A 22,557-nucleotide genomic window follows, 5' to 3' on the forward strand; every position below is an offset into this window, starting at 1 on the left:
AAAAGCAGGCAGGTGGGAGTAGTGTAGATGAGACAGGTTGGCTGGTGTGAGCAAGTTGGGCTGAAGGGCCTGTTTCCATGTAGTAATGCTCTATGCCACTATGGCTATGAGTACATGAGGGAGGGTGGCAGAACAATGAACAGAGGTCTGTCCATTATAGGCTGGAGATGCACACTCACTGGTTGCAGCATGGTCTGGTTCGGAAACTTATTATTATTTATTCAAATCATTTGCTATGTCGCTCTTCCAGGGAGATGCTAAATGCATTTCGTTGTCTCTGTACTGTACACTGACAATGACCATTAAATTTGAATCTGAATCTGGATGCAGGGATTCTACATCGGGGACCTGGGGGGGGGGGGAAGGTACTGCACTGAGGAGTTCCCTGCAACCTGTTTCTCTCGCGGTTCACAGACTCGGTTCACAACCTGCCACTTTTGCGTGCTGGAATAGTCTGTGTACCAGGTGTACATGGAGTGTGTGAGGTTGCAGCCCCTGTTCCAATATCTAAAGGGGTTGCTCCTTGCCTTCTGGCTGCATTTTTCACCCACCATCCTCATCTTTGGACACCCCTGTGCGTAGGGGAGAGGGTAGGGCTGAAGATGTCCTGGTTGGGTTGCTCCTGGGCCTGGCCATCCACGAGTCACAGCACCAGGCGGTGGAGGGCTCTACTCGAGCTGGCTGCCTGCCCCCTTTTCTAGGGTTACGTCCGTGCCCGGGTGGTGTCAGAGAGGGCGGTGTTCACACACCTCACGCACTCCATGTACACGTGGAACACAGACTCGTCCAGCCCGCAATAGTGGCAGGCGGCTCTGTGAACCGCGAGAGAAACAGGTTGCAGGGAACACCTCGGTGCAATACCCTCCACCCCAGGTCCCCGATGTAGAGAGGGAGAACCCCCACTGGGGGGCCCCCCCTCGCGACCGGAGGGCAACACCGACCGCCACTTGGTGTCCAGGCGGTGGACCAGGGTGAGGAAGTGCAGGGTGTGGAGGAGGAGCCCGTACAGGACACGCCTCCCTGCGTCTCGGAGGGAGATGAAGGATGACGAGGAAAGGCGGCTCAAATTGTGTGGGACCGGCTCCCGGGATGGATTACGGCGCCTGGGTCCGACGAATACTTCCGGATGAGTGGGGGTTTGCTCAACCACAGGTACTCCGCACGTTCGAGCCCCCGACACCCGGTGGGGCGGGACAAGGACCGGCTGCTCTCAGCCCCGGACCGTCGCCCTCCTGTATCTGTGATGGACCGGGCAATGTTCACCACTTTCTGCAGTCCCCTTCATTCAAGTTTCCGAACCAGACCATGCTGCAACCAGTGAGTGTGCATCTCCAGCCTATAATGGACAGACCTCTGTTCATTGTTCTGCCATCCTCCCTCATGTACCCATAGAGTCGTAGCCATAGTGGCATAGAGCATTACTACATGGAAACAGGCCCTTCAGCCCAACTTGCTCACACCAGCCAACCTGTCTCATCTACACTACTCCCACCTGCCTGCTTTTGGCCCATATCCCACTAAACCTGTCCTATACATGTACGTCTAAATGTTTATTAAACGTTGCAATAATTCCTCCCTCAACTACCTTCTCCAGCAACTCATTCCATATTTCTACTACCCTTTGCCTGAAAATGTTGCCCCTCAGGTTCTTATTGGGACGACAGATGGCACAATGGGCTAAGTGTTCGGCTGGCGACCGGAAGGTGGCCGGTTCGAATCCCGCTTGGAGTGCATACTGTCGTTGTGTCCTTGGGCAAGACACTTCACCCACCTTTGCCTGTGTGTGAATGTGTGTGAGTGATTGGTGGTGGTCGGAGGGGCTGTAGGCGCAGAATGGCAGCCACGCTTCCGTCAGTCTGCCCCAGGGCAGCTGTAGCTACAGAAGTAGCTTACCACCACCGAGTGTGACTGAGGAGTGAATGAATAATGCGATGTAAAGCGCCTTGAGTATTAGAAAGGCGCTATATAAATCCTATCCATTATTATTATTAAATCTTCCACCCCCTCCTCACCTTAATCCTGTCTTCTGGTTCTCGATTCTCCTACTCTGGGCAAGAGACTCTGTGCGTTTACCCAATCTATTCCTCTCATGATTTTCTACACCTCTATAAGATCGCCTCTAATCCTCCTGCGCTACAAGAAATAGTCCTGGCCTGCTCAATCTCTTCCTTTTGGTAAGGGCCTTGAGTCCTGGCAACATCCTCGTGAATCTGCTGTGCACCCTTTCCAGCTTGACAGCGATCTTTCCTGAAAACACAGTGGCCAAAACTGAACACAATACTCTAATAGGTGGTCACAGGGGGGGGGGGATGGGGGGATGTGTAAACTCCGCACAGACAGCACCCCCAAGGTCAGGATCGAACCTGGGTCTCAGGCGCAGTGAGGCAGCAGCTCTGTCCACTGTGCCACTGTGTCGCCCTGTGTCATGAGGGATCGCTGGGTGTTTGGACTTCAATAGTGATGATATTTCTCTCTGCAGCTGAAGAAACCGATTTGTACCCCCTGTTGTTGGATAAACCACTGGCTCATTCATTTGGCAGTAAATCTCCTCTGCTCTTTCGCCGTGGTCTTGAGATTTGAAACCGTATCGTTAACTAAACAAGGACTCGCTGTTCCATTCAACTACATTTGCAGAGGAGGGATAAGAGAGGAGCAGCTGGTGGAAGCGAGGCTTGATCTGACCACCAGTGGTGCTGTCAGCGTGGGGTTTGCACGTTCTACCCATGGACAGATGGGTTGCCCGTGGGATCCCAAAGACGTGTGGGCAGGCAGATTCACTGGCCACTGGGAATTGCTCCCAATGGGTATGCAAGTGGCAGAATCAGCTAGAAAATAGATGGGGAGGACAAAGCAGATTAGGGTAAGAAGCATAGAAAATAGGTGCAGGAGTCGGTCATTCAGCCCTTTGAGCCAGCACCGCCATTCACTATGATCATGGCTGATCATCCAAAATCAGTACCCCGTTCCTGCTTTTCCCCCATATCCCTTGATTCCATCAGCCCCCAAGTGCTATATCTGACTCTCTTGAAAACATCCAGTGAATTGGCCTCCACTGCCTTCTGTGGCATAGAATTCCACAGATTCACAACTCTCTGGGTGAAAAAGTTTTTTCTCATCTCAGTCCTAAATGGCCTACCCCTTATTCTTAAACTGCGACCCCTAGTTCTGGACTCCCAAAACATCGGGAACATTTTTCCTGCATCTAGCCTGTCCATATTTTATTTGTTTCTATGTTTGCCTCTCATCCTTCTAATTTCCAGTGTATACAAGCCAAGTCAATCCATTCTTTCATCCGTGTGTGTACATATGGATAGTGTACATAGACGCTTGATGGGTGGCACAGACTAGACGGGCTGAAGGGCCCGATTCAGTGCAGTGCCAACGCCTTAGTGTTCACCTCTTCCAACTAATCAACGCAACCAAGTGACCAAGTAAGAGAATGAGAGTGAAAATATGAGATGCATAAGATCATGAGAGGAATAGATAGGGTGAATGCAGTATTTTACCAGCGGTAGGGGAATCAAGACCAGAGGACACATTTTTAAGGTGAGGGGAGGGAAAGCTTTAATGGGAACCCAAGGGTTTTTTTTATTGCACAAAGGGTGGTGGGTGTACGGAACGAGCTGCCAGAGGAGGTAGGCGAGGCAGGTATTATCACAACATTGGAGAAGCATTTAGACAGGTACATGGATAGGATAGGTTGAGAGGGATGTGGGCCAAATGTAGGCAAGTGGGACTAGCGCAGATACAGCTCGTCGGTCGGCATGGTTAAGTTGGGCCGAAGGGCCTGTTTCCACGCAGTGTGGCTCGATGCCTCTGTGAGGCAAGATAATGAGGGAGAATGAGACAGGTGCTCCAAATGGTGAAATCGTTGAAAGAGCCTTTAAATTGGGACAGAATTAGACATAATCAGACACAACGCGCTGGAGTAACTCAGTGGGGTCAGGCAGCATCTCTGGAGAACATGAATAGGGGACAGTTCAGGTTGGGCCCTTGTTCATACTGACATCTCTATCCTGGACCGCCTCCATTGCCAGAGTGAGGTCACACGCAAACAGGAGGAAAAGCACCTCATATTCCACTTGGGTGGATTAAACGTCTCACTAAACCCCTCCAAACCTCCCCCATCATCTCTCCCCCACTCTCCCCCCCCCCCCCTATTTCTCCCCCGGCTACTTTCTTTCCTCTGGCTTCACAATACACAACTCTTCATACCTGACTCATACCTTCCTTTCTTATCTCTGGCCTTTCTTCCAAGTATCTGCCCATCAATCCCCCCCCCCACTTGCCTTTGTCGACCAACTATCTGCCATGCATTGTAATGCCTCTCCCCTTTTCCAGCTTTCTTCTCGGCCCCTCCTGAAACCCTTACAGTGAGAGGTCCCAACCCCAAAGATCACCTGTTGATGTTCTCCAGCAATGCTGCGTAACCTGCTGAGTTACTCCAGTACTTTGTGTGCTTTTGTGTATTAACCAGCATCTACAGTTCTGTGCCTCTATATTAGTCATAATCGTTGAGTTTACAATTACAAGTTCCATTCGGAAGAAAGCCGACTTTCATAAGTTGGGGGTGGCACGGTGGTGCAGCGGTAGAGTTGCTGCCTTAACAACGTCAGAGACCCGGGTTCGCTCCCGACTACAGGTGCTGTCTGGACGCAGTTTGTACATTCTTCCTGTGACCAAGTGGGTTTTCTCCGGGTGGCTCCGGTTTCCTCCCACACTCCAAAGACGTGCAGGTTTGTAGATTAATTAGTTTCGGTGAAAATGGTAAAATTGTCTCTAACATGCAGAATAGTGCTGGTGTGCGGGGGGGGGTAGTAGCTGGTTGGCACGGACTCGGTGGGCCGAAGGGTCTGTTTCCGCGCTGCAAGTCTAAAGCCTAAAGCCACATGCAATTCTGCACAAGGGATTGTCCAGGCCACCGAGTACTTGTAGTGGTCACACTGGTTGGGATTTCTCACTTGCAAAGACTCAAAGAAAATAGAAGAGAAACATAAATGACACCATTCTCAATAATATATGTATTTTAAATCAAACACAATTAAATAGGTATGATTTTAGATTAAGTACAGGAATACTTATGCATCTGAAAACATAGAAATGGTACATAGTACCAAAAACCTAGACACAGCCTTAATTTGCTTGTTTCTGTGATGATCCTCAACCCCAACACAATTAGGTAGCATCTGAGGAACTAATGGCCACTTATCAAATATTATACAGAAACACAAGATTTCCAAACTTTTACAAAAATCATATTATATATAGATTTTTTTTCCACCCTGTGTCACATCTTTTGAACAAAAATATTGAACTTATCTAAGGGCCTGACAATAAAACAGACAGCAACAAACCAATGGAGGAGTGGTGTTTAGAGCACATCACCGCTCTGATATAATAGTCACTTCAAAAGTACTAAAACCAAACAGCCAGAACCCAGATTTGAAGAGCACTTTTAAAATCCTTTCAGTGCAGAAACTTCATGAGAAAACCCTTCATAGATCCCCGACTGGTCATTGAAACGTGTGCTGGAGGTCCTGGAATGCACAGTCTTCTACTGACAAGCAATGGAGTAACGTCAGTCACAACTGTGTAGATGACGGCTTTGTGTCAGGGCTGTGTGTGAGCAGGAAGGAGTCCGTGGCTGGGTGTGGAGTGGAGCCACTTGAACAGGAGAATTGCAGCAAACAGGTCTTCCGCTCACTTGTCATAGCTACGGTTAAAAGAAAAAACAAAACGCATCAATCAGCTTCGAAGCCTCCAAAGAAATAAAATGAAGCTTTCCTTTGGAGAAAGTGGAAAACCGATCGATTTTATTATATCTATGTGAGGTATACAAAGAGTCCGAGACCTTCAACTATTTGGACAATAAACTGCAGATGCTGAAAACTTGCATAGCATGGGCGGCACAGTGACGCAGCGGTAGTCGCTGCTTTACAGCGCCAGAGACCCCGGGTTCGATCCTGACAACGGGTGCTGTCTGCACAGAGTTTGCACGTTCTCCCTGTGACCGCGTGGGGATTCTCCGGCTGCGCTGGTTTCCTCCCACACTCCAAAGACAAACTTGTTTGTAGATTAATAGGCTTCTGTAAATTGTCCCTCGAGTGTAGGATAGTGCTAATGTCCGGGGGGTGATCACTGGCCGGCGTGGACTCGGTGGGCTGAAGGGCCTGTTTCCATGCTGTTTCTCTAAAGTCTAAAGCAAACACAAAGTGTTGGAGTAACTCAGCAGGGAAAGGAGCATCTCTGGCTCTCCAGTGATGCTGCATGACCCGCTGAGTTACTCCAGCGCTGTATTCTACACTTCAACTGCTTAAAATGCTTCTTATGCAGTCCTAACAGATTTGTGCCTGGTCTATACGGATGGCGATCCCATCTGGAAGACCCGGCCCACCTGCCCAGAGTGGAAGGAGTGGGCCGGAGGGCCGGTGAGCAGACCGGCTGTGGGAGGGAGTGCACGGCCTCGATGGTAGAGTGGGTCACTGGAGGCCCCGCAGCAGCCTGCAGCTCGGCAGGATCGGGCGACACTCCAAGAGGCAGAGCGTGTGGACCGGACACGGCCTACAGCGGAGGAGGCCACCATGGCTACGTTTACACAGGCCAACCCTACAACGCCGCCAGGACAACGGGTCTTCATTGTCAGGCCAATAACCCTGCACTTACAACAACTGGGACACGAAAATGGAGCCAAACTGGCGACTCTGTATACAGTCTCACTGTACTAATGCTATACACTTGTACTGTATCTGTGATGCCTATCTGAGATGTATTTAAGTGTTTATGTAAAGTGATACTTGTACTGAACTGTACACAAAAATGAACTTCACTGTACCTCGGTACACATGACAAATAAAGTACTATACGATAACAAAGCATCAAACCATACAAATCTGACCCTCCTAACAGTGAAGCCAACTCTCTTTGTAGTTCAAATCAAAATGTAATATAGAATATTTAATTTAATTTCCCAATGCTTCAATGCTGCTTTTATTGTCATACGTGTGAAGTGACAATGCACAGTGATTTTCTTTTCTTACACAGTCCAGTAGAGTATTGCCATACCTAAGCGCATCCCCGATTAGCAAATTGTGCAGAAATAGTCCACTGAGCACGCATGCAAGAGGCACCATGTTTTGGTGCCGTTTTCAAAGTCTAGTGCGCGCTCTAGTTGTTATGAGCAGTGACCGTTCCAGGCGAGCCCCAGGCTTCTGCGGGGCCTCCAGCCGTCGCCTTCCCTGGACGATTGGATCGAGCAGCGAGCCGATGTCCCTCTCCTCACCCGCCCACCTTTGTCCCGTTGTTGAACCATTGCCGCTGTATCAGTTATTTGATATTGTCATGGATATATTATTAGCTGAGTGGGAAGAATCAGTGAAAGCCATTGAGCTTGGGAAGTTCTGAAGTTTTACATCGGCTGTGTGTCACTTCCTTCCTTCAGTTCCTTCCTTTTTGTGCATCTGGTGTCTATCACTTTGACTCAAGACTGGCAAACACCTGGAGAAAACCAATTCGATCACAGGGAGATTGCATAATCTCCGAACATGACAGCACCCATGTTCAGTATCGAACCCGGGTCCTTGGCGCTGTGAGACAACAACTCTACCGCTGTGCCGCCCTTCTCTCCGTGACCGAGTGGATTCGCCCAGTTGCTCTGATTTATTCTTGTTAGAGACACAGTGAGGAAACAGGCCATTCAGCCCACTGAATCAGCGCTGACCAGCGATCCCCGCACACGTGAACTATCCTACACTCACCGGTGGACAATTTACAATTTTACCGAAGTCAATTAACCTACAAATCTCTGTGTCTTCGGAGTGTGGGAGGAAACTGGAGCACCCGGAGAAAACCCACGCAGGTCACAGGGAGAGCGTACAAACTCTGTACAGACAGGATGGAACCCGGGCCTCTGGCTCTGTACGGTGACAACTCTACCGCTGCGCCACCTTGCCGCCCTACATCCTCCCACGTCAAATTGTCGATGTAACACGCACTCGATCTACTTCACCATGGCTGTTGTTGTTCATTCTAATTCAAGTACATCTTGCAACACACAACTCAGTCAGTCCGTGTACTGGGAAAATTATGCCTGGGGACATGTTATTATTATGGTTAAAAAGAAAAATAGCCGAGTTATTTGAGTTGCGACATGATCCATGCACATGGGAGAACCCTCGTGACTGCCTGAGATTCACGTGAAACGCTCAGAAATGTGTTGCAGCCATCAATCTCATGGTGTTCTTGTTTGAAAAACTGTTACCAAAGGTGCGTAGCTTTAAATAGAGAGGCGTGATAGTGAAACAGCAGCTGCACAGAGAATCTTAATTTGCTGTTAGTCTTAACTTGCATCAGTGGCGTTAAACGATAGACCAGATGCCGCTTAGTCTGAGCTTCCCGCCTTGCACGATGCTTGTATGCTAACCGCACCGTTTATAGGAGTACATTGTAAAGACAGAAAATGTATTCATTTGTATATCCTCAAAGCAAAACACAGCTTGCAGGGCGGCGCGGTGGCGTAGCAGTAGAGCTGCTGCCTCACAGCACCAGAGACCTGGGTTCAATCCTGACTCTGGATGCTGTCTGTACAGAGTTTGCATGTTTCCCCTGTGACTGCGTGGGTTTTCACCGGGTGCTCCAAAGACGTGCAGGTTGCAGGTTAATTGGCTTTGGTAAAATTGTAAACTGTCCCTAGTGTGTAGGATAATGCTAGTGTACGGGGTGTTCGCTGGTCGGCGCGGACACGGTGGGCTGAAGGGTCTGTTTCCACGCTGTATCTCTAAAGTCCTAAACAATTCAATCAACTGTCTTTATATTACAAATTCTATGCATTTACAGAAGCTGTTAAATGTTCCTCCATTTTCATTGTACATTGCATATTGAAACAGTCAGGCAGTATCTGTGGAAAGGTCTAGGTCTTTTTGTCAGAGCTACTGGATGCATTTGGTATCCATGCACTACATCTCTTCAGAGTCAAAGCCATACAGCATGTAAACAGGCCCTTCGGCCCAACTTGCCCATGCCGACCAAAATGATTTCACTGTCCAACTAATCTTGGGGGAATTTGTATGTTCGAGGTGCATCACTTGGGATGTTGCAGTTTTTGGTTATTCCAGGACAGCGAATCAAATGGGGCGATACAGTGGCGCAGCTGGTAGAACTGTTGCCACACGGCACCAGAGACCCAGGTTCAATTCTGACCTCGAGTGCTGTTGGTGTGGAGTTTGCACGTTCTCTTTGTGACCACGTGGGTTTCCACCGGGTGATCTGGTTTCCTCCCACATCCCAAAGACATGCGGGTTTGTAGGTTAATTGGCCTCTGTAAAATTGCCCCTTAGTGTGTAGGGAGTGGATAGGAAAAGTGGGATGCCATCAAACAAGTGTGAATGGATGATCGATGGTCAGTGTAGTGGGCTGAAGGGCCTGTTTCGAAGCATCTCTAAATGCTATGCCATGCAAAAAAAAACAAGAGGGGAGGGGAAATGAATGGAACACTTTAAAAACGAGGTGGGTAGATTACAAAATTAAAGAAACTTTACTAGTAGCAAAGGCTCCTTCCATTGCAACAGCACCTCAATTCACTTTTAACACAGTTGTAATTGCCTGGAGATAAACGGATGAATTGAGTTTAGGCTCGTTTAGTTTAGTTTAGTTTAGAGATACAGCGCGGAAATCGGCCCTTCGGCCCACCGAGACCGCACTGACCAACGATCCCGCACATTAACATTGTCCTGCACACACTAGCGACAATTTTACATTTACACCAAGCCAACTAACCTACAAACCTGTACATCTTTGGAGTGTGGGAGGAAACCGAAGATCTCTGAGAAAACCCACATGGTCACAGGGAGCACGTACAAACTCCGCACAGACAGCACCCGTAGTCGGGATCGAACCCGGGTCTCTGGTTCTCTGGTGTTGGAAGGCAGCAACTCTACCTCTTTGAGTGGGGAAAAAATATTTTATTGAGATATTAGATACAAGTGGAACTATTGAAAACTTAAAATAAATGTCGATACATCAGCATTAATATCACTGACCTTTAAAATTAATAATTCACCAATCAATATATTCAAATATAGAACATCAGTAGGCATTTCCATAACGGTTCATATAAAACAAAACCTCTCCCAACAAAATCTATATTACTAAAAGTCTGTTCTTGACCGGTTTTGACTTTCTGTGCTGCGATTTCCGAGAGTACGCCGCCACCTACGGCCGTCATGTGTGCCGAGGATTTTTCCCGTTGATGAAAATTGAGAGATATTAATGTTTTTACAAAATTCCCCATTCTCTCTGCTGCCCCTGCTGGAGGGAGGGGGAGGGACTATAAAACCAGGAAGTGGCGTGCATCAATCAGTTTCTGCAAGTGGTGTGCCTCAATCAGTCTCTGCAAGTGGTGTGCCTCAATCAGAGCTCTGAATGACACAAATGTCTACAGCACTGTGAGTACCCTTAATTTGGTTTGAAAATGAAAATATGGTTAGAGGTAAAAAAGCACTGCCTGCAAATGGTTGTTTGGGTTTGGGTTGAAGTAAAAAGGCACTCTCTCTCCCCCCCCCCCCCCCCTCCCTCTCCTCTCCCCCCTCCCTCTCCTCCTCCCCCCCCCCCCTCCCTCTCCTCCTCTCCCCCCTCCCTCTCCTCCTCTCCCCCCCTCCCTCTCCTCCTCTCCCCCTCCCTCTCCTCCTCTCCCCCCTCCTTCTCCCCTCTTTTTCTCCCCCTCCTCCCCTCCCCCACCGTCCCTCCCCTAAACCCCCCTCCCCTCCACACCTCTACCCCTTCCATACACTCTCCCTCCCACTCCCTGCTCCCCACCTCTCCCCTCCCCTCACCTCACCCCCTCTCAGCACACCCTCTCTCCCCCCCCTCCCCCTCTCTCATCCCCCCCTCCCCCTCTCTCTCTCCCCTCCATCCCCTCCCCACCCTCCCTCCCCTAAACCCCCTCCCCTCCACACCCCCTACCCTCTTCCCTCCACCCTCCCTGCTCCCCACCTCACCCCCCTCAGCATCACCTCTTTCTCCCCCTCACTCTCACCCTCTCTCTCCTCCCCCACCTTTCCCCCCTCACCCACCCTCCCTCTTCTCCTCCTCCTCCCCACCCCCTCTCCCTCTTGCCCCTCTCTCTGTGTCTCTGTCTCTCTCTCTGTCTCTGCCCCTTCTCTCTCTGCCCTCACTCTCTACCCCCCGCCCCCCCCCCCCTCTCTAGATGTGACTGCAAGTTGGGGGTTATGCGTCAGTAGATAGGGTGGTTATGGGGTAAAAGGAGCAAATTAATAAAATTAATATAATGGGGGGTAATTAGCGTGTGTGCGGGGGGGGGGGGGGGGGGGGGGATAGTTACTGTGTGTGAAGCTGCATGCCGCCTCCCCCCCCACAACCGCACGTTGGGGGAGCAGACCCAACGGGTCTGCACTTGGTCTAGTACATTATATAGTCGGATGAAGGGTCCTGACCCAAAACGTCACCTGTCCATTCCCTCCACAGATGCTGCCTGACTCACTGAGTTCTGCAACACTTTGTCTTTTGCTACATTATGACGCACAAGGGAGATACTTTCTTCCCAGCTGTTATCAGGCAACTGCACTATCCTACCAACAACTAGAGAGCGGTCCTGAGCTACTATGTACCACACTGAAAACCGGCGGACTACCTTGAATCGAACGTCAAAGAACGTTATCTTGCATTAAACGTTATTCCCTTTATCATGTATCTGTGCACTGTGGACAGCTCTATGGTAATCATGTATAGTTATTCTATTGACTGTTTACCACTTAACAGGGATGGCACGCTGGTGCAGCGGTAGAGTTGCTACCTTTTAGCGCCAGAGACCCGGGATCCATCCTGACTACTATGGGTGACATCTGCATGGAGTTTGTATATTCTTCTCGTGACCGCATGGGCTTTCTCCGGGTGCTCCGATTTCTTCCCTCACCCCAAAGACACACAAGTTTGTAGTTTCATTGGCTTCAGTAAGGATTGTAAATTGTCCCTAGTGTGTAGGGTTAGAGCGCTAGTGTACGGGGTGATTGCTGGTCGGCGCGGCCTCAGTGGGCCAAAGGGCCTGTTTCTGAGGTGCATCTCCAAACTAACTCCCCCCGTTGGATTGCAACCTTGTCGTAGTCAGGGAGCTTGTGTGTCTCAGTGACCCCTAGAGCTACGTTAGGGTCTCCCATGCTGGACAGGTCGAAGGGTAGAGGCGAGACGAAGAGCGATCCACTGGTCCTCCAGGTTGGAGGTTGAGATCAGGGCTAACAACCCTGTCTCGTAAAACAAATATGTTACGGAAACAGCAACTGAAGGAATCAACACCACTGACTGGAGGACCTTCGTTGCTGCCCTACATGCCAGGAGGCAGAATAGGCAGTAAGTAAGTAATCTCTAAACTAAACAAGCATTTCAGTGTACCTCTGTACACATGATAATAAACTATACTAAACTAAACCTCAGGTACAAATGAGAAGATTTGGATGATAGGGTGACAAATTGAAGTCAGCGCTTTAAATCCTGTGGCACAGATTGGAAGCAATAAATAAAAATCTATACTGATAATACAGAGTGGTATCTGAAAACTAAAATAATTCCGTTTGATTTCCTTGGTCAGTGTGATTGGAGAAGGCGGTAAAAACAAGAATGGATGATCAATGGTCAAGTATGGACTTGGTAGGCCGAAGGGCCTGTTTCCATGCATCTCTAAATGCCATGCCATGCCAAAAGGCAATAGAGGTGAGGAAGACCCTCTTTTCATGCTGTATCATCCCAACTAAAACTAAACTAAAAACATGGAAAGAATGCCAGATAGACCTAGAAAAATAAAATAGGTGATAAGAAAATTGTTGCAGCTTTCTTATCTTTTTATTCCAAATTTTTTTTTACTGTTTTGCAGTCTCAAATATTGAGACTTAAGTAAAATTGCATGGAATTGTAATCAAACATTTATCAGCTCAGTGTTGACACAAGTCAAAAAAAGAGCTGCTATGGTCAATCACACCATCTACACAGTGCTCGGTCTGTAGACTCTTGGTTGTGAGAGCATCTCAGCTGCCCATCTGCTATTCTCTGCCTCTCGCACCCTCAATGTATGGTGAAGACCTCTGCCACCACCCTACGCCAAGATTTCTCAATTCCCTGCGAAGCCTTCTACCAATTATAAATCTCTGACCCGAGGCCTGAAGAAGGGTCTCGACCAGAAACGTCACCCGTTCCTTTTCTCCAGAGATGCTGCCTGTCCCGCTGAGTTACTCCAGCACTTTGTGTCTATCTTTGGTGTTAACCAGCATCTGCAGTTCCTTCCTACACATAAATCTATGACCACGAGTTATGGAAATATATTAATTTTACGTACATAACGGCAACTGAAGCCAACTGCATGATCGCCAGTCTAGGTTTACTACCATCACGTTCAGCGAAGTACACTGAAAAGCTGTTTAGCATGCTATCCAATCCTATCAGATAATCACATCAAACTCCAGTACAATAGGTAGAGCTAAAGGGGAAGATACAAAGTGCAGAATATAGTTCTCAGCATTGTAGCGCACCAGTTCTATAGACTCAGTCCAATGTCTGCAATGGGGGAGAGGTGGATTGGACAGTATCCTAGCTAATGGAAGGACCGTTCAGAAGCCAGACAACAGAGGGGAAGAAGCCGTTCCTGAGTCTGGTGGTACACGCTTTCAAGCTTCTGAACCTTCTGCCTGACGGGACCAGGGAAAAGAAGGAATGACCGGGGAGAAGGAGGAAATGACTGGGACAAGTCTTTGATTATGTTGGCTGTTTTTCCAAGACAGTGCGAAGTGCAGACGGAATCAATCAATGGTGTTTCAATGTTTAAGAAGGAACTACAGATGCTGGAAAAATCGAAAGTAGACAAAAAATGCTGGAGAAACTCAGCGGGTGAGGCAGCATCTATGGAGAAAAGGAGTAGGCGACGTTTCGGGTCGAGACCCTTCTTCAGACTGATGTCGGGGGAGGGGCGGGAAAAAGAAAGGAAGAGGCGGAGACTGTAGGCTATGTGGGAGAGCTGGGAAGGAGGAGGGGAAGGAGGGAGAAACGAAGGACTACCTGAAATTAGAGAAGTCAGGGGAAGGTGGCAACGAGGCATAGAGTAATATTTAATCAGGAGTACAGGAGAACTAGTCAGAAAACTACAATGGGGAGGGACAGAGAGGGAAAGCAAGGGTTACATGAAGTTAGATAAATCAATATCCACACACCTGGGGTGTAAACTACCCTAGCAAAATATGAGGTGTTGTTCCTCCAATTTGCGCTGGGCCTCACTCTAACAGTGGAGGAGGCCCAGGACAGAAAGGCCAGATTCAGAATGGGAGGGGAAGTTGATGATGTTTCAATGGTTAATAGCAAACAAGGGAATTGGGTATGGTGACAAAGAACATTTAGACTCATTTTCTCTCTCCTGTAAAACTAGTATTTATTGCCAACAATGGCTGTGTGCTCAACTGAATGGGCATTACACAAAAATTCCACATTTTGATTCCAGAAGTTGGCATTTTGAAAATACTGAAGTGAGTTATTGGATTCAACAGTCCAACGTGGTCATTGCAAGCAGGGGGAGCAAGAAAGTGGCCGAGGAAGATAAAATGGAGATGTGATCTTTGGACAGAATCTATTAAATTGTTGGTAATGTGCTGGTAATTCCATTACCAGCACATTATTCTCATTCCATTGTGGGACAGGCAGCATCTCTGGATAGAAGGAATGGGTGACATTTCGGGGAGTGTGAAGAAGGGTCTCGACCCGAAACGTCACCCATCCCTTCTATCCAGAGATGCTGCCTGTCACCGCTGAGTTACAGTACAATACGATACAATAGAACTTCATTTATCCCAGGAGGGAAATTGGTCGGCCAACAATCATAAAACACAACAAATACATGAAACATGAAATTAAAGTGACGAGTGGAAAGTCCAGGATTGGGGATGTGCAAAGATTGGGGGCAGAGAGGGAAGGGGGGTCAGCCTACCTCATGACAGAAGGGGGAGGAATTGTACAGTTTGATAGCCACAGAGAAAAAAGATCTCCTGTGGCATCACTCCAGCATTTTGTGTCTGTCTTCGGTGTAAACCAGCATCTGCAGCTCCATCCTACACATTCTCATCACATTAACTGCCGAAAATTCATAAACCATTCAATATTTTCATTTGTTGTCATGTTCAATTATCATACTCTCGACTGGTGAAAAACACTTACCCGAGACACAAATGTTTTCTTTATATTCTTGTCCACTGCGAACGACACAACAAATTATTTCAGGAGTTCTTAAAAGTAAAACCGTTAAAGATGTAGTGTGTTAGCACGGCCCGTGCATTACCTTTGTGGACTTGACAAGAAGGGGCTCGCTTTGTGCTTGTTGTATGACTTCATTGACAATCATCTTGGCAATCTTCCATGCCATCTCTTCTTGGGCCTAGAGGAGAAACAACTTTACACAGTCAACAATGACGGGGTTCGAGAAGGCGGAGAACATTGAGCAGAGCACCTTTTAATGCGAACCTCTCCAGTGATAAATTCCTCAAACCCCCCCACCCACCCAAGCCTGAAGCATTGCACATTGAAGTGAATTAGATGTTGGGGCACATTACAATGGGTTGTACGTGGAACAGTACAGCACAAGAACAGACCCTTCGGCCCACAATGTCATGATGCCAAGACCAATTTATATCTGTCTGCATGTAATCCTTTCATTCCACTTCCTGCATATCCAAAAGCCTCTTAAACACCGTTAAACCACTAGAATCAGTGTGGGCATAAGAGTGACCCATCGATGGAACTGGTTAATGGACATTTAGTGGGGATGGGGGATTTATATTGTATATGAATGTCTACGTACAATATAAGATGGGATCTTTAACGGATGGGGATCTGGCAAGGCAGTAAGGAAATCAAATTGGTTCTTGGAACATATATGCAGAATGGCAGTGGGACACAGTCCAGGAGGTGACAGCAAGTCTGTAAAAGTCATCGATGTAGCTGTGCTCCTGTGCAATCCCGACATCCCAGGAGCCGCACGGTTGCGTAGCCGTAGAGCTACTGCCTTACAGCGCCAGAGACCCGGGTTCGATCCCATCTACGGGTGCTTGTCTGTATGGAGTTTGTACATGAACCATTCTACATTTCCATATCAAGAGCAGGGGCAAGAATAAAATGTTTTGAAAATGTTTTATCATGCTGTCTTAAAGTATAGGCCGGAATTCTAAATGTTTGATCAATCTTTAGCCACGATGAAAAAGGTTGGGACCCACTAGTTTAGAGGAATGTGGGCCAAACACGGCAAATGAGACTAACTTAGATGGGGCATCTTGGTTGACATGGACGAGTTGGGGCCTAATGCCGTGCTATATGACTACAAACTCTACCTACATTATATTTTGCACACCATTGGGGGCCCTGGATTATTTTCAGAAAAGATTGCAAACTTACGGATAAAAAACAATCAGGAACAGTGAATTACTTTGAGCTGGACAAAAATGCTGGAGAAACTCAGCGGGTGAGGCAGCATCTATGGAGCGAAGGAAATAGGCAACGTTTCGGGTCGAAACGACCCGAAACGTTGCCTATTTCCTTCGCTCCATAGATGCTGCCCCACCCACTGAGTTTCTCCAGCAATTTTGGCAACCTTCTATTTTCCAGCATCTGCAGTTCCTTCTAAAACAATTACTTTGAGCTATTGGGCATCAGTTGTGCGCCGTGCGTGGCGAGCCCAAACTCAGTAGAAACGTAACATTGTAGAATCATAGAGTTATACAGTGTGGAAACAGGGCCATCGACCCAACTTGCCCACACCGGCCAACATGTCCCAGCTACACTATTCCCACCTGCTCGCTTTTTGGTCTCGATCCCTCCAAACCTGTCCTATCCATGTACCTCTCTGACTGTTTCTGAAATGTTGGGTGTTTCCTGCCTCAACTACCTCCTCTGACAGCTTCAACACACAAGGGACATGAGAAGGGTCTAACATTATATAGAATGGTTTAATAAAAATGTGGGAAAAAACATGGCCCTGATATTAGATATTAGACAATAGACAATAGGTGCAGGAGTAGGCCATTTTGGCTCTTCGAGCCAGCACCGCCATTCAATGTGATCATGGCTGATCATCCCCAATCAGTACCCCGTTCCTTGGTATTACCGTTCCTAGGTATTAGATATGAACAATGGAAATTCAATGCTCATGGCTGTAAATAGAAATAAAATGATTACCCCAGACTTTGCTCTTGAGGTGTATGCCATTAAAGTTGAATGAGATTCTTGATTAGTGCAGGTGTCAGAGGTTATGGGTTGAAGGCAGGAGAATCGGGGTTGAGAGGGAAAAATAGATCAGCCATGATTGAATGGCGCAGACTTGATGGGCCGAATAAACTAATTCTGCTCTTAGAACTTATGAGATCTCAATTTTCTTCTGAAGATTTGAGATTCTTTAAATTCATACTGCAAACGAGAACAAAAACGACGCAAGCAACCCCTCCTCGGTCTTTTGCCTACATGCAACTCCCATGTCTTTCATTGATGATTGATCAGTTGGCCAGGCAGATTAAAGTTGTCTATTTGATTGTTTAGAAGGACTGGTTTGTCTGTCAATATAACTACCATTTCACGTTACATTTTTTTTTCTTTTTTTTTAATATATATTTTATTGGAAGCAATGGTACAAAATAACGTGACAATTTTACAGCTCTTGGCACAGCTTCAATTTTAACATTTTTCAAACCGAACATTAAATTAAAAAGAGAAGAAAGAGAGAAAGGAAAGAAAGAAGAAAAGAGAGGAGATATGTCCGTCGACCCACCCATGTGCCCACTCACCCAGCCCTACGATCAGTTTCGAATTTGAGTTCAACCTGTATTGCTCACAAAATTCAATAAAAGACCATATTTTTAAAATTAGTTCTGGTTTATCATTCAAGACAAACCTAATTTGTTACATTTTCTGATCACATGTACAGGTTTGTAGGTTAATTGGCTTGGTATAATTATAAATGATCCCTAGTGTGTAGGATAGTGTGATCGCTGGTCAGCAGGAACTCAGTGGGCTGAAGAGCCTGTTTTCACGCAGGCAGTGATTAACTGAGTCCGTGATAAATTCTAATCCTGTGACTTCACACCCATCACCTGAAACAGTCCAACAGACCTGACGACTGCTTGGCAAAATTACACGTTACTAACGTTCCTTAGTAGTAAATGGACACATTTAAACATTGCTTTTTTTCTTTGATTAGGTATAACATTTACCTCATCAGTGCTCCCTTGTACCCATTTCTTCATAGCTTGTGAGAACATGGAACCTGTTTAAAATAATTTAAGAAATGAGGTTAATACTATTGTTTTCCTTCAAATGACATTAGAGAGACGCAGTGTGGAAACAGGCCCTTCGGAACCCAAGCTCACACCAACCTTTGATCACCCCGTACACTAGCACCATCCTACACACTAGGAACAATTTACAGAAACCAATTAACCTACAAACCTGCACACCTTTGGAATGTGGAGGGGAACCAGAGCACCCAGAGGAAACCCACGCGGTCACGGGGATGATGTACAAACTCCATATCACCAGCACCCGTAGTCAAGGTTGAAGCTGGGTCTCTGGTGAGGTAAGGTAGCAAATCTACCACCGTGCCGCCTGGGATTTTTTTTGTCTCCTGTTGGGTGGGATGAGTTGCCAGAGCAGATAGTTGATGCAGGCAGTGAAGCATCATTTAAAAGACATTTGGATAGGAAAGGTTTAGAGGGCCAAACGCGGGGCAGATGGGACTGGTGTAGATGGGGCATGTTGGTCGGCATGAGCAGGTTGTGCTGAAGATCCCGTTTCCATGCTGCATTACTCTATTTTGATCATTTCTTTCTTTAAAGGCTTTTTGGACAACACAGAGATTATTTATCAGGCTTTTGGTTTTTGTTAACATGAAGAGTGTACACTGCTGGACCGTAAACATGAAGACAGATTTCTCTATGGAATGCTCGTAATAACAATCTGTACTCATATAGTGCCTTTTATGAAGTAAAAACATCTCCAAGCACTTCCCTGGAGCATTAGGAGCACAATCAGCCCAAGACAGACATTCATGATAAATCAGGGAGCTCATTCCCACATGAAAACAACCAGGGCGAACATTACCTTTGGATTTTTTGACATCTGGCTCCGGTTCAGACTCTCTTATAAACTGGCCAAGTTCATTTATCTTTCCAAATGTCATACGCCTACAAAAATAAATCAGAAAATAATTCTTACACAACTGACAGGAACCTGTTATAACAATTTACTGCCTGCTCTTCACATTCTTGCATGCTTGGAAGTAACGATGACAAAACTCTGGGTGGCACCCAGATTATTGCTGACAACGAGAACCTGAAATATAGGCTAAAGTGGAAAACAAACTTGCAACCCAATGGTACAAACATTGAATTCTCCAATTTAGTTTAGTGTAGAGATACAGTGCAGAAACAGCCTGAAGAAGGGTCTCGACCCGAAACATCGTCCATTCCTTCTTTCCAGAGATGCTGCCTCACCCACTAATTTACTCCAGCATTTTGTGTATACCTTGCGGAAACAGGCCCTATGTATAGACACCTACGATGTTTTTATTTTATGTATATTTTTTATTCCGAATACATTTTATTTTTGAAAAAAGTATATAAGATCTAGGAGGGCCCGACAGTGTGAATGATCGGCTGTTTTCACTTGAGGGAAAGTAAAAAAAACAAGTGATTAAAGCTACAAAATGAGAAGCTGGTTATTTAAAACTGAGGTACATAGAGATTTCTTGGAGTGCGGTGAATTTTAGGCTTTTTAGAGATACGGTGTGGAAACAGGCACTTCGGCCCACCGAGTCTGTGCCGACCACCGATCACTCCGTCCACTAACACTATCCTACACACTAGGGATAATTTACAATTTTTACCGAAGCCAATTAACCTACAAACCTGTGGGTCTTTGGAGTATTGAAGGAAACGGAGCACCCGGACGAAATCCATGTGGTCATGGGGAGAACGTACAAACTCTGTACAGTCAGCACCCTTTGCCAGGATCGAACCCGGTTCTCTGGCGCTGCAAGGCAGCAACTCTACTATCCCACAAACAGCTCTCCTTCCCCCTCAAAGCCCCCCCCACGTTTCTCCCCCCCCCCCCATGTTTCTCCTCCCCCCCACTCCTCTCCCCTGAACCCTGGCTGATCTTTCACTGGCTTCTAGCCCAGCCTCTCCACCAGCTACACAGTTCACAACTTCTCTATCCCCGAGCCTTACAACTCGCAACTCTTGGGCTCACACCTGTCCTTTCATCTTTGTCCAACAACCTGCCTATCTTCCCCCTCACCTGTGTTCACCTATCACTTGTGATGCTAGGAATTGCAGATGGTGGTTTTAACAGAAGATAGGCACAAAACACTGGAGTGACTCAGTGGATCAGGTAGCATCTCTAGAGAAAATGAATAGGTGACATTTCAGGTCAAGGCCCTTCTTCAGACTTAAGAGTCGGGAAAAGGAGACGAGAGAAATAAACGGTGATGTAGAGAGATGTAGAACAAAAGAATACAAGATATGCAAAAAGTGTCGATGATCAGGATAGGGATTGTTGGTCCATTGTTGGCTGTGGAATAGGTGATAACGAGTTAGTGAAACTCAATAGGATGACAGTGAAACTAGTATGACGACTAGGGTGGGGAGGGACAGAGAGAGAGGGGATGCAAGGGTTACTTGAAATTAGTGACATCAATACTCATACCACTGGGTTGCAAGCTGCCCAAGTGAAATATGAGGTGCTGTTCCCATCACTAGCCAAGCTTTGTCCTACCCCCGACATCTTTCTTCCTCCCACAACAATCAGTCTGAAGAAAAGTCTGACCCAAAACGTCACCTATCCACGTTCTCCAGAGATGATGCTTGACCTGTGAGGTACTAAAGCACTTTGTGCCTTTCTTAGGCTAAAGTGTAGGTGGATATAATTCACAGTTACATAACAAAGTGCAGCTTCGTTGATTATTTTCTCCTCTTTTGCACTCTAAATATTCATTGATTACCTACCCTACCTGGATCGGGAACTGCTCCAGTACATTACGAGTGCTAACTGGACTTTAGACTTTTTGTAAACGGCACCAAAAGATGGCAACTCGTGCATGTGTGAGCTATGCAAAAAGAATACCACTATGCAGTGCACACATGACAATAAAGCACCACTGAACCATTGAATTGGGTCCCATTTAATTTTCCTAACTGTTGCACAAAAGACCATCTTTTTTTGTGGAAAGGTCTCGACCCGAAACGTCGCCCATTCCTTCTGTCCATAGATGCTGCCCGTCCCGCTGAGTTGCTCCAGCATTTTGTGTAGGTCATCTTTTTATGTGCATTCAGTCCTTCAGTCTTAGTCATGATATGTCAGGTGAAAAATAGATGATCTTTTTTGTATAATAATTAGGAACGTCAAATGGAACCCATTTCATTTGCCAGCAGCCTCCACCTACAGCCCGGTATCTTTTTGTTTTTTTTGTTTATTTAGTTATGTAAAAGTGGGTTTTTTTGGTGTTTTTTTGGTGTTTTTATGTGGGGGAAGAGGGTACGGTGCGGGGGATACCGTCCTTCAGCCGCTTCCTGGTGAAGACGCGAATATTATTCGAGTCGCGTCCTCGCCCCCCCCCCCCCCCCAGCGGCCTACCTACTGGATTGGCACGACCATTCCTGCCGGGATCGACCAGAGCATCAGCAGCGGCGGGACAGCGCTGATACATCGCGGGGCTGGCGATGCCTTACCGGGGGTCGCCTTCTGGAGCCCGGAGTGCTGGACCTGCTGCACCGACATCATGGAGCTGCGGTTTGTGGAGCTCCCAACGCGGGCGGTGCTGATGGACAGCGCGGGGTCCTGCGACTCTGCCCGGCTCGGCCTGCGGACTCGGGAGCTGCGGACTCCGGCTGCGGGAGGCGGCTGCTCGGGAGGTCCGGGCCGCTGAGGAGGATGTTCACCGTCGGGGTTCGGCGTCGGCGGTCCACCAGCCCGGCGTGAGGGCCTGAACATCGGGCCACCCGGGGCGGCGACTGCGGGTGCTAGGAAGGCCTCGACCACGAGTGAACATCTGGGAAGAACGGAGGGGAGGCTGGCTGGACTATGGTGCCTTCCTCACCTGGTGCCACTGTGTTATGTTGTGTCGTGGACTTTCAGTGCTTGTGCTTTTTTTTAAAATTCTATTTTATTTTTAATATGTTTTATTATTTATTATTATTTATTTATTTTTATTTTTATTTTTATGATACTGCCTGTAAGGGAAATTCATTTCGTTGTCACTAACTGAGACAATGACAATAAATTTGAATACAATACAGAATACAATACAAAATTTCAATAAATATTTAGAGCTCAAGAAAGGAATAAAATCAATGAAACAGCATGTTGTTACGCAAGCTGCACTTTAGCTTATACTGAAAGCCGTCTGTCATTTGTGCCTTAAGAACTCTGGTGCCTCTGAGTAAATTGCAGGAGCTTTATTGTAAGCCATTTTCAATAAAACATTAATATTCATCCTCCTCTTATCCCCACAAGATTCGCATGTCTGTTTGGAGGTGT

The 22,557-nt window shown here is 47.1% G+C and overlaps 1 protein-coding gene across 3 annotated transcripts in view; it reads right to left on the reverse strand.

The window, feature by feature from the left end:
• Positions 1-4,998: 4,998 nt before the first annotated feature.
• The window catches only part of akap10 (A-kinase anchoring protein 10), a 118,151-nt gene continuing 100,592 nt past the window's right edge, over positions 4,999-22,557 (reverse strand). For 2 of the 3 annotated variants that reach the window (XM_033045643.1, XM_033045641.1), the window contains 5 exons: positions 19,123-19,205; positions 18,237-18,289; positions 15,320-15,415; positions 15,199-15,233; positions 4,999-5,713 (listed from right to left, as the gene is read on the reverse strand). In XM_033045643.1, the coding sequence (XP_032901534.1) occupies positions 15,219-15,233; positions 15,320-15,415; positions 18,237-18,289; positions 19,123-19,205 (247 nt within the window). In that variant the 3' untranslated portion in view covers positions 4,999-5,713; positions 15,199-15,218. The remainder of the gene's footprint in view (positions 5,714-15,198; positions 15,234-15,319; positions 15,416-18,236; positions 18,290-19,122; positions 19,206-22,557) is intronic. The other variant, XM_033045642.1, reaches the window with a different exon arrangement.

The sequence above is a fragment of the Amblyraja radiata genome, chromosome 28 (assembly GCF_010909765.2).
Source record: "Amblyraja radiata isolate CabotCenter1 chromosome 28, sAmbRad1.1.pri, whole genome shotgun sequence".
Classification (NCBI taxonomy): domain Eukaryota; kingdom Metazoa; phylum Chordata; class Chondrichthyes; order Rajiformes; family Rajidae; genus Amblyraja; species Amblyraja radiata.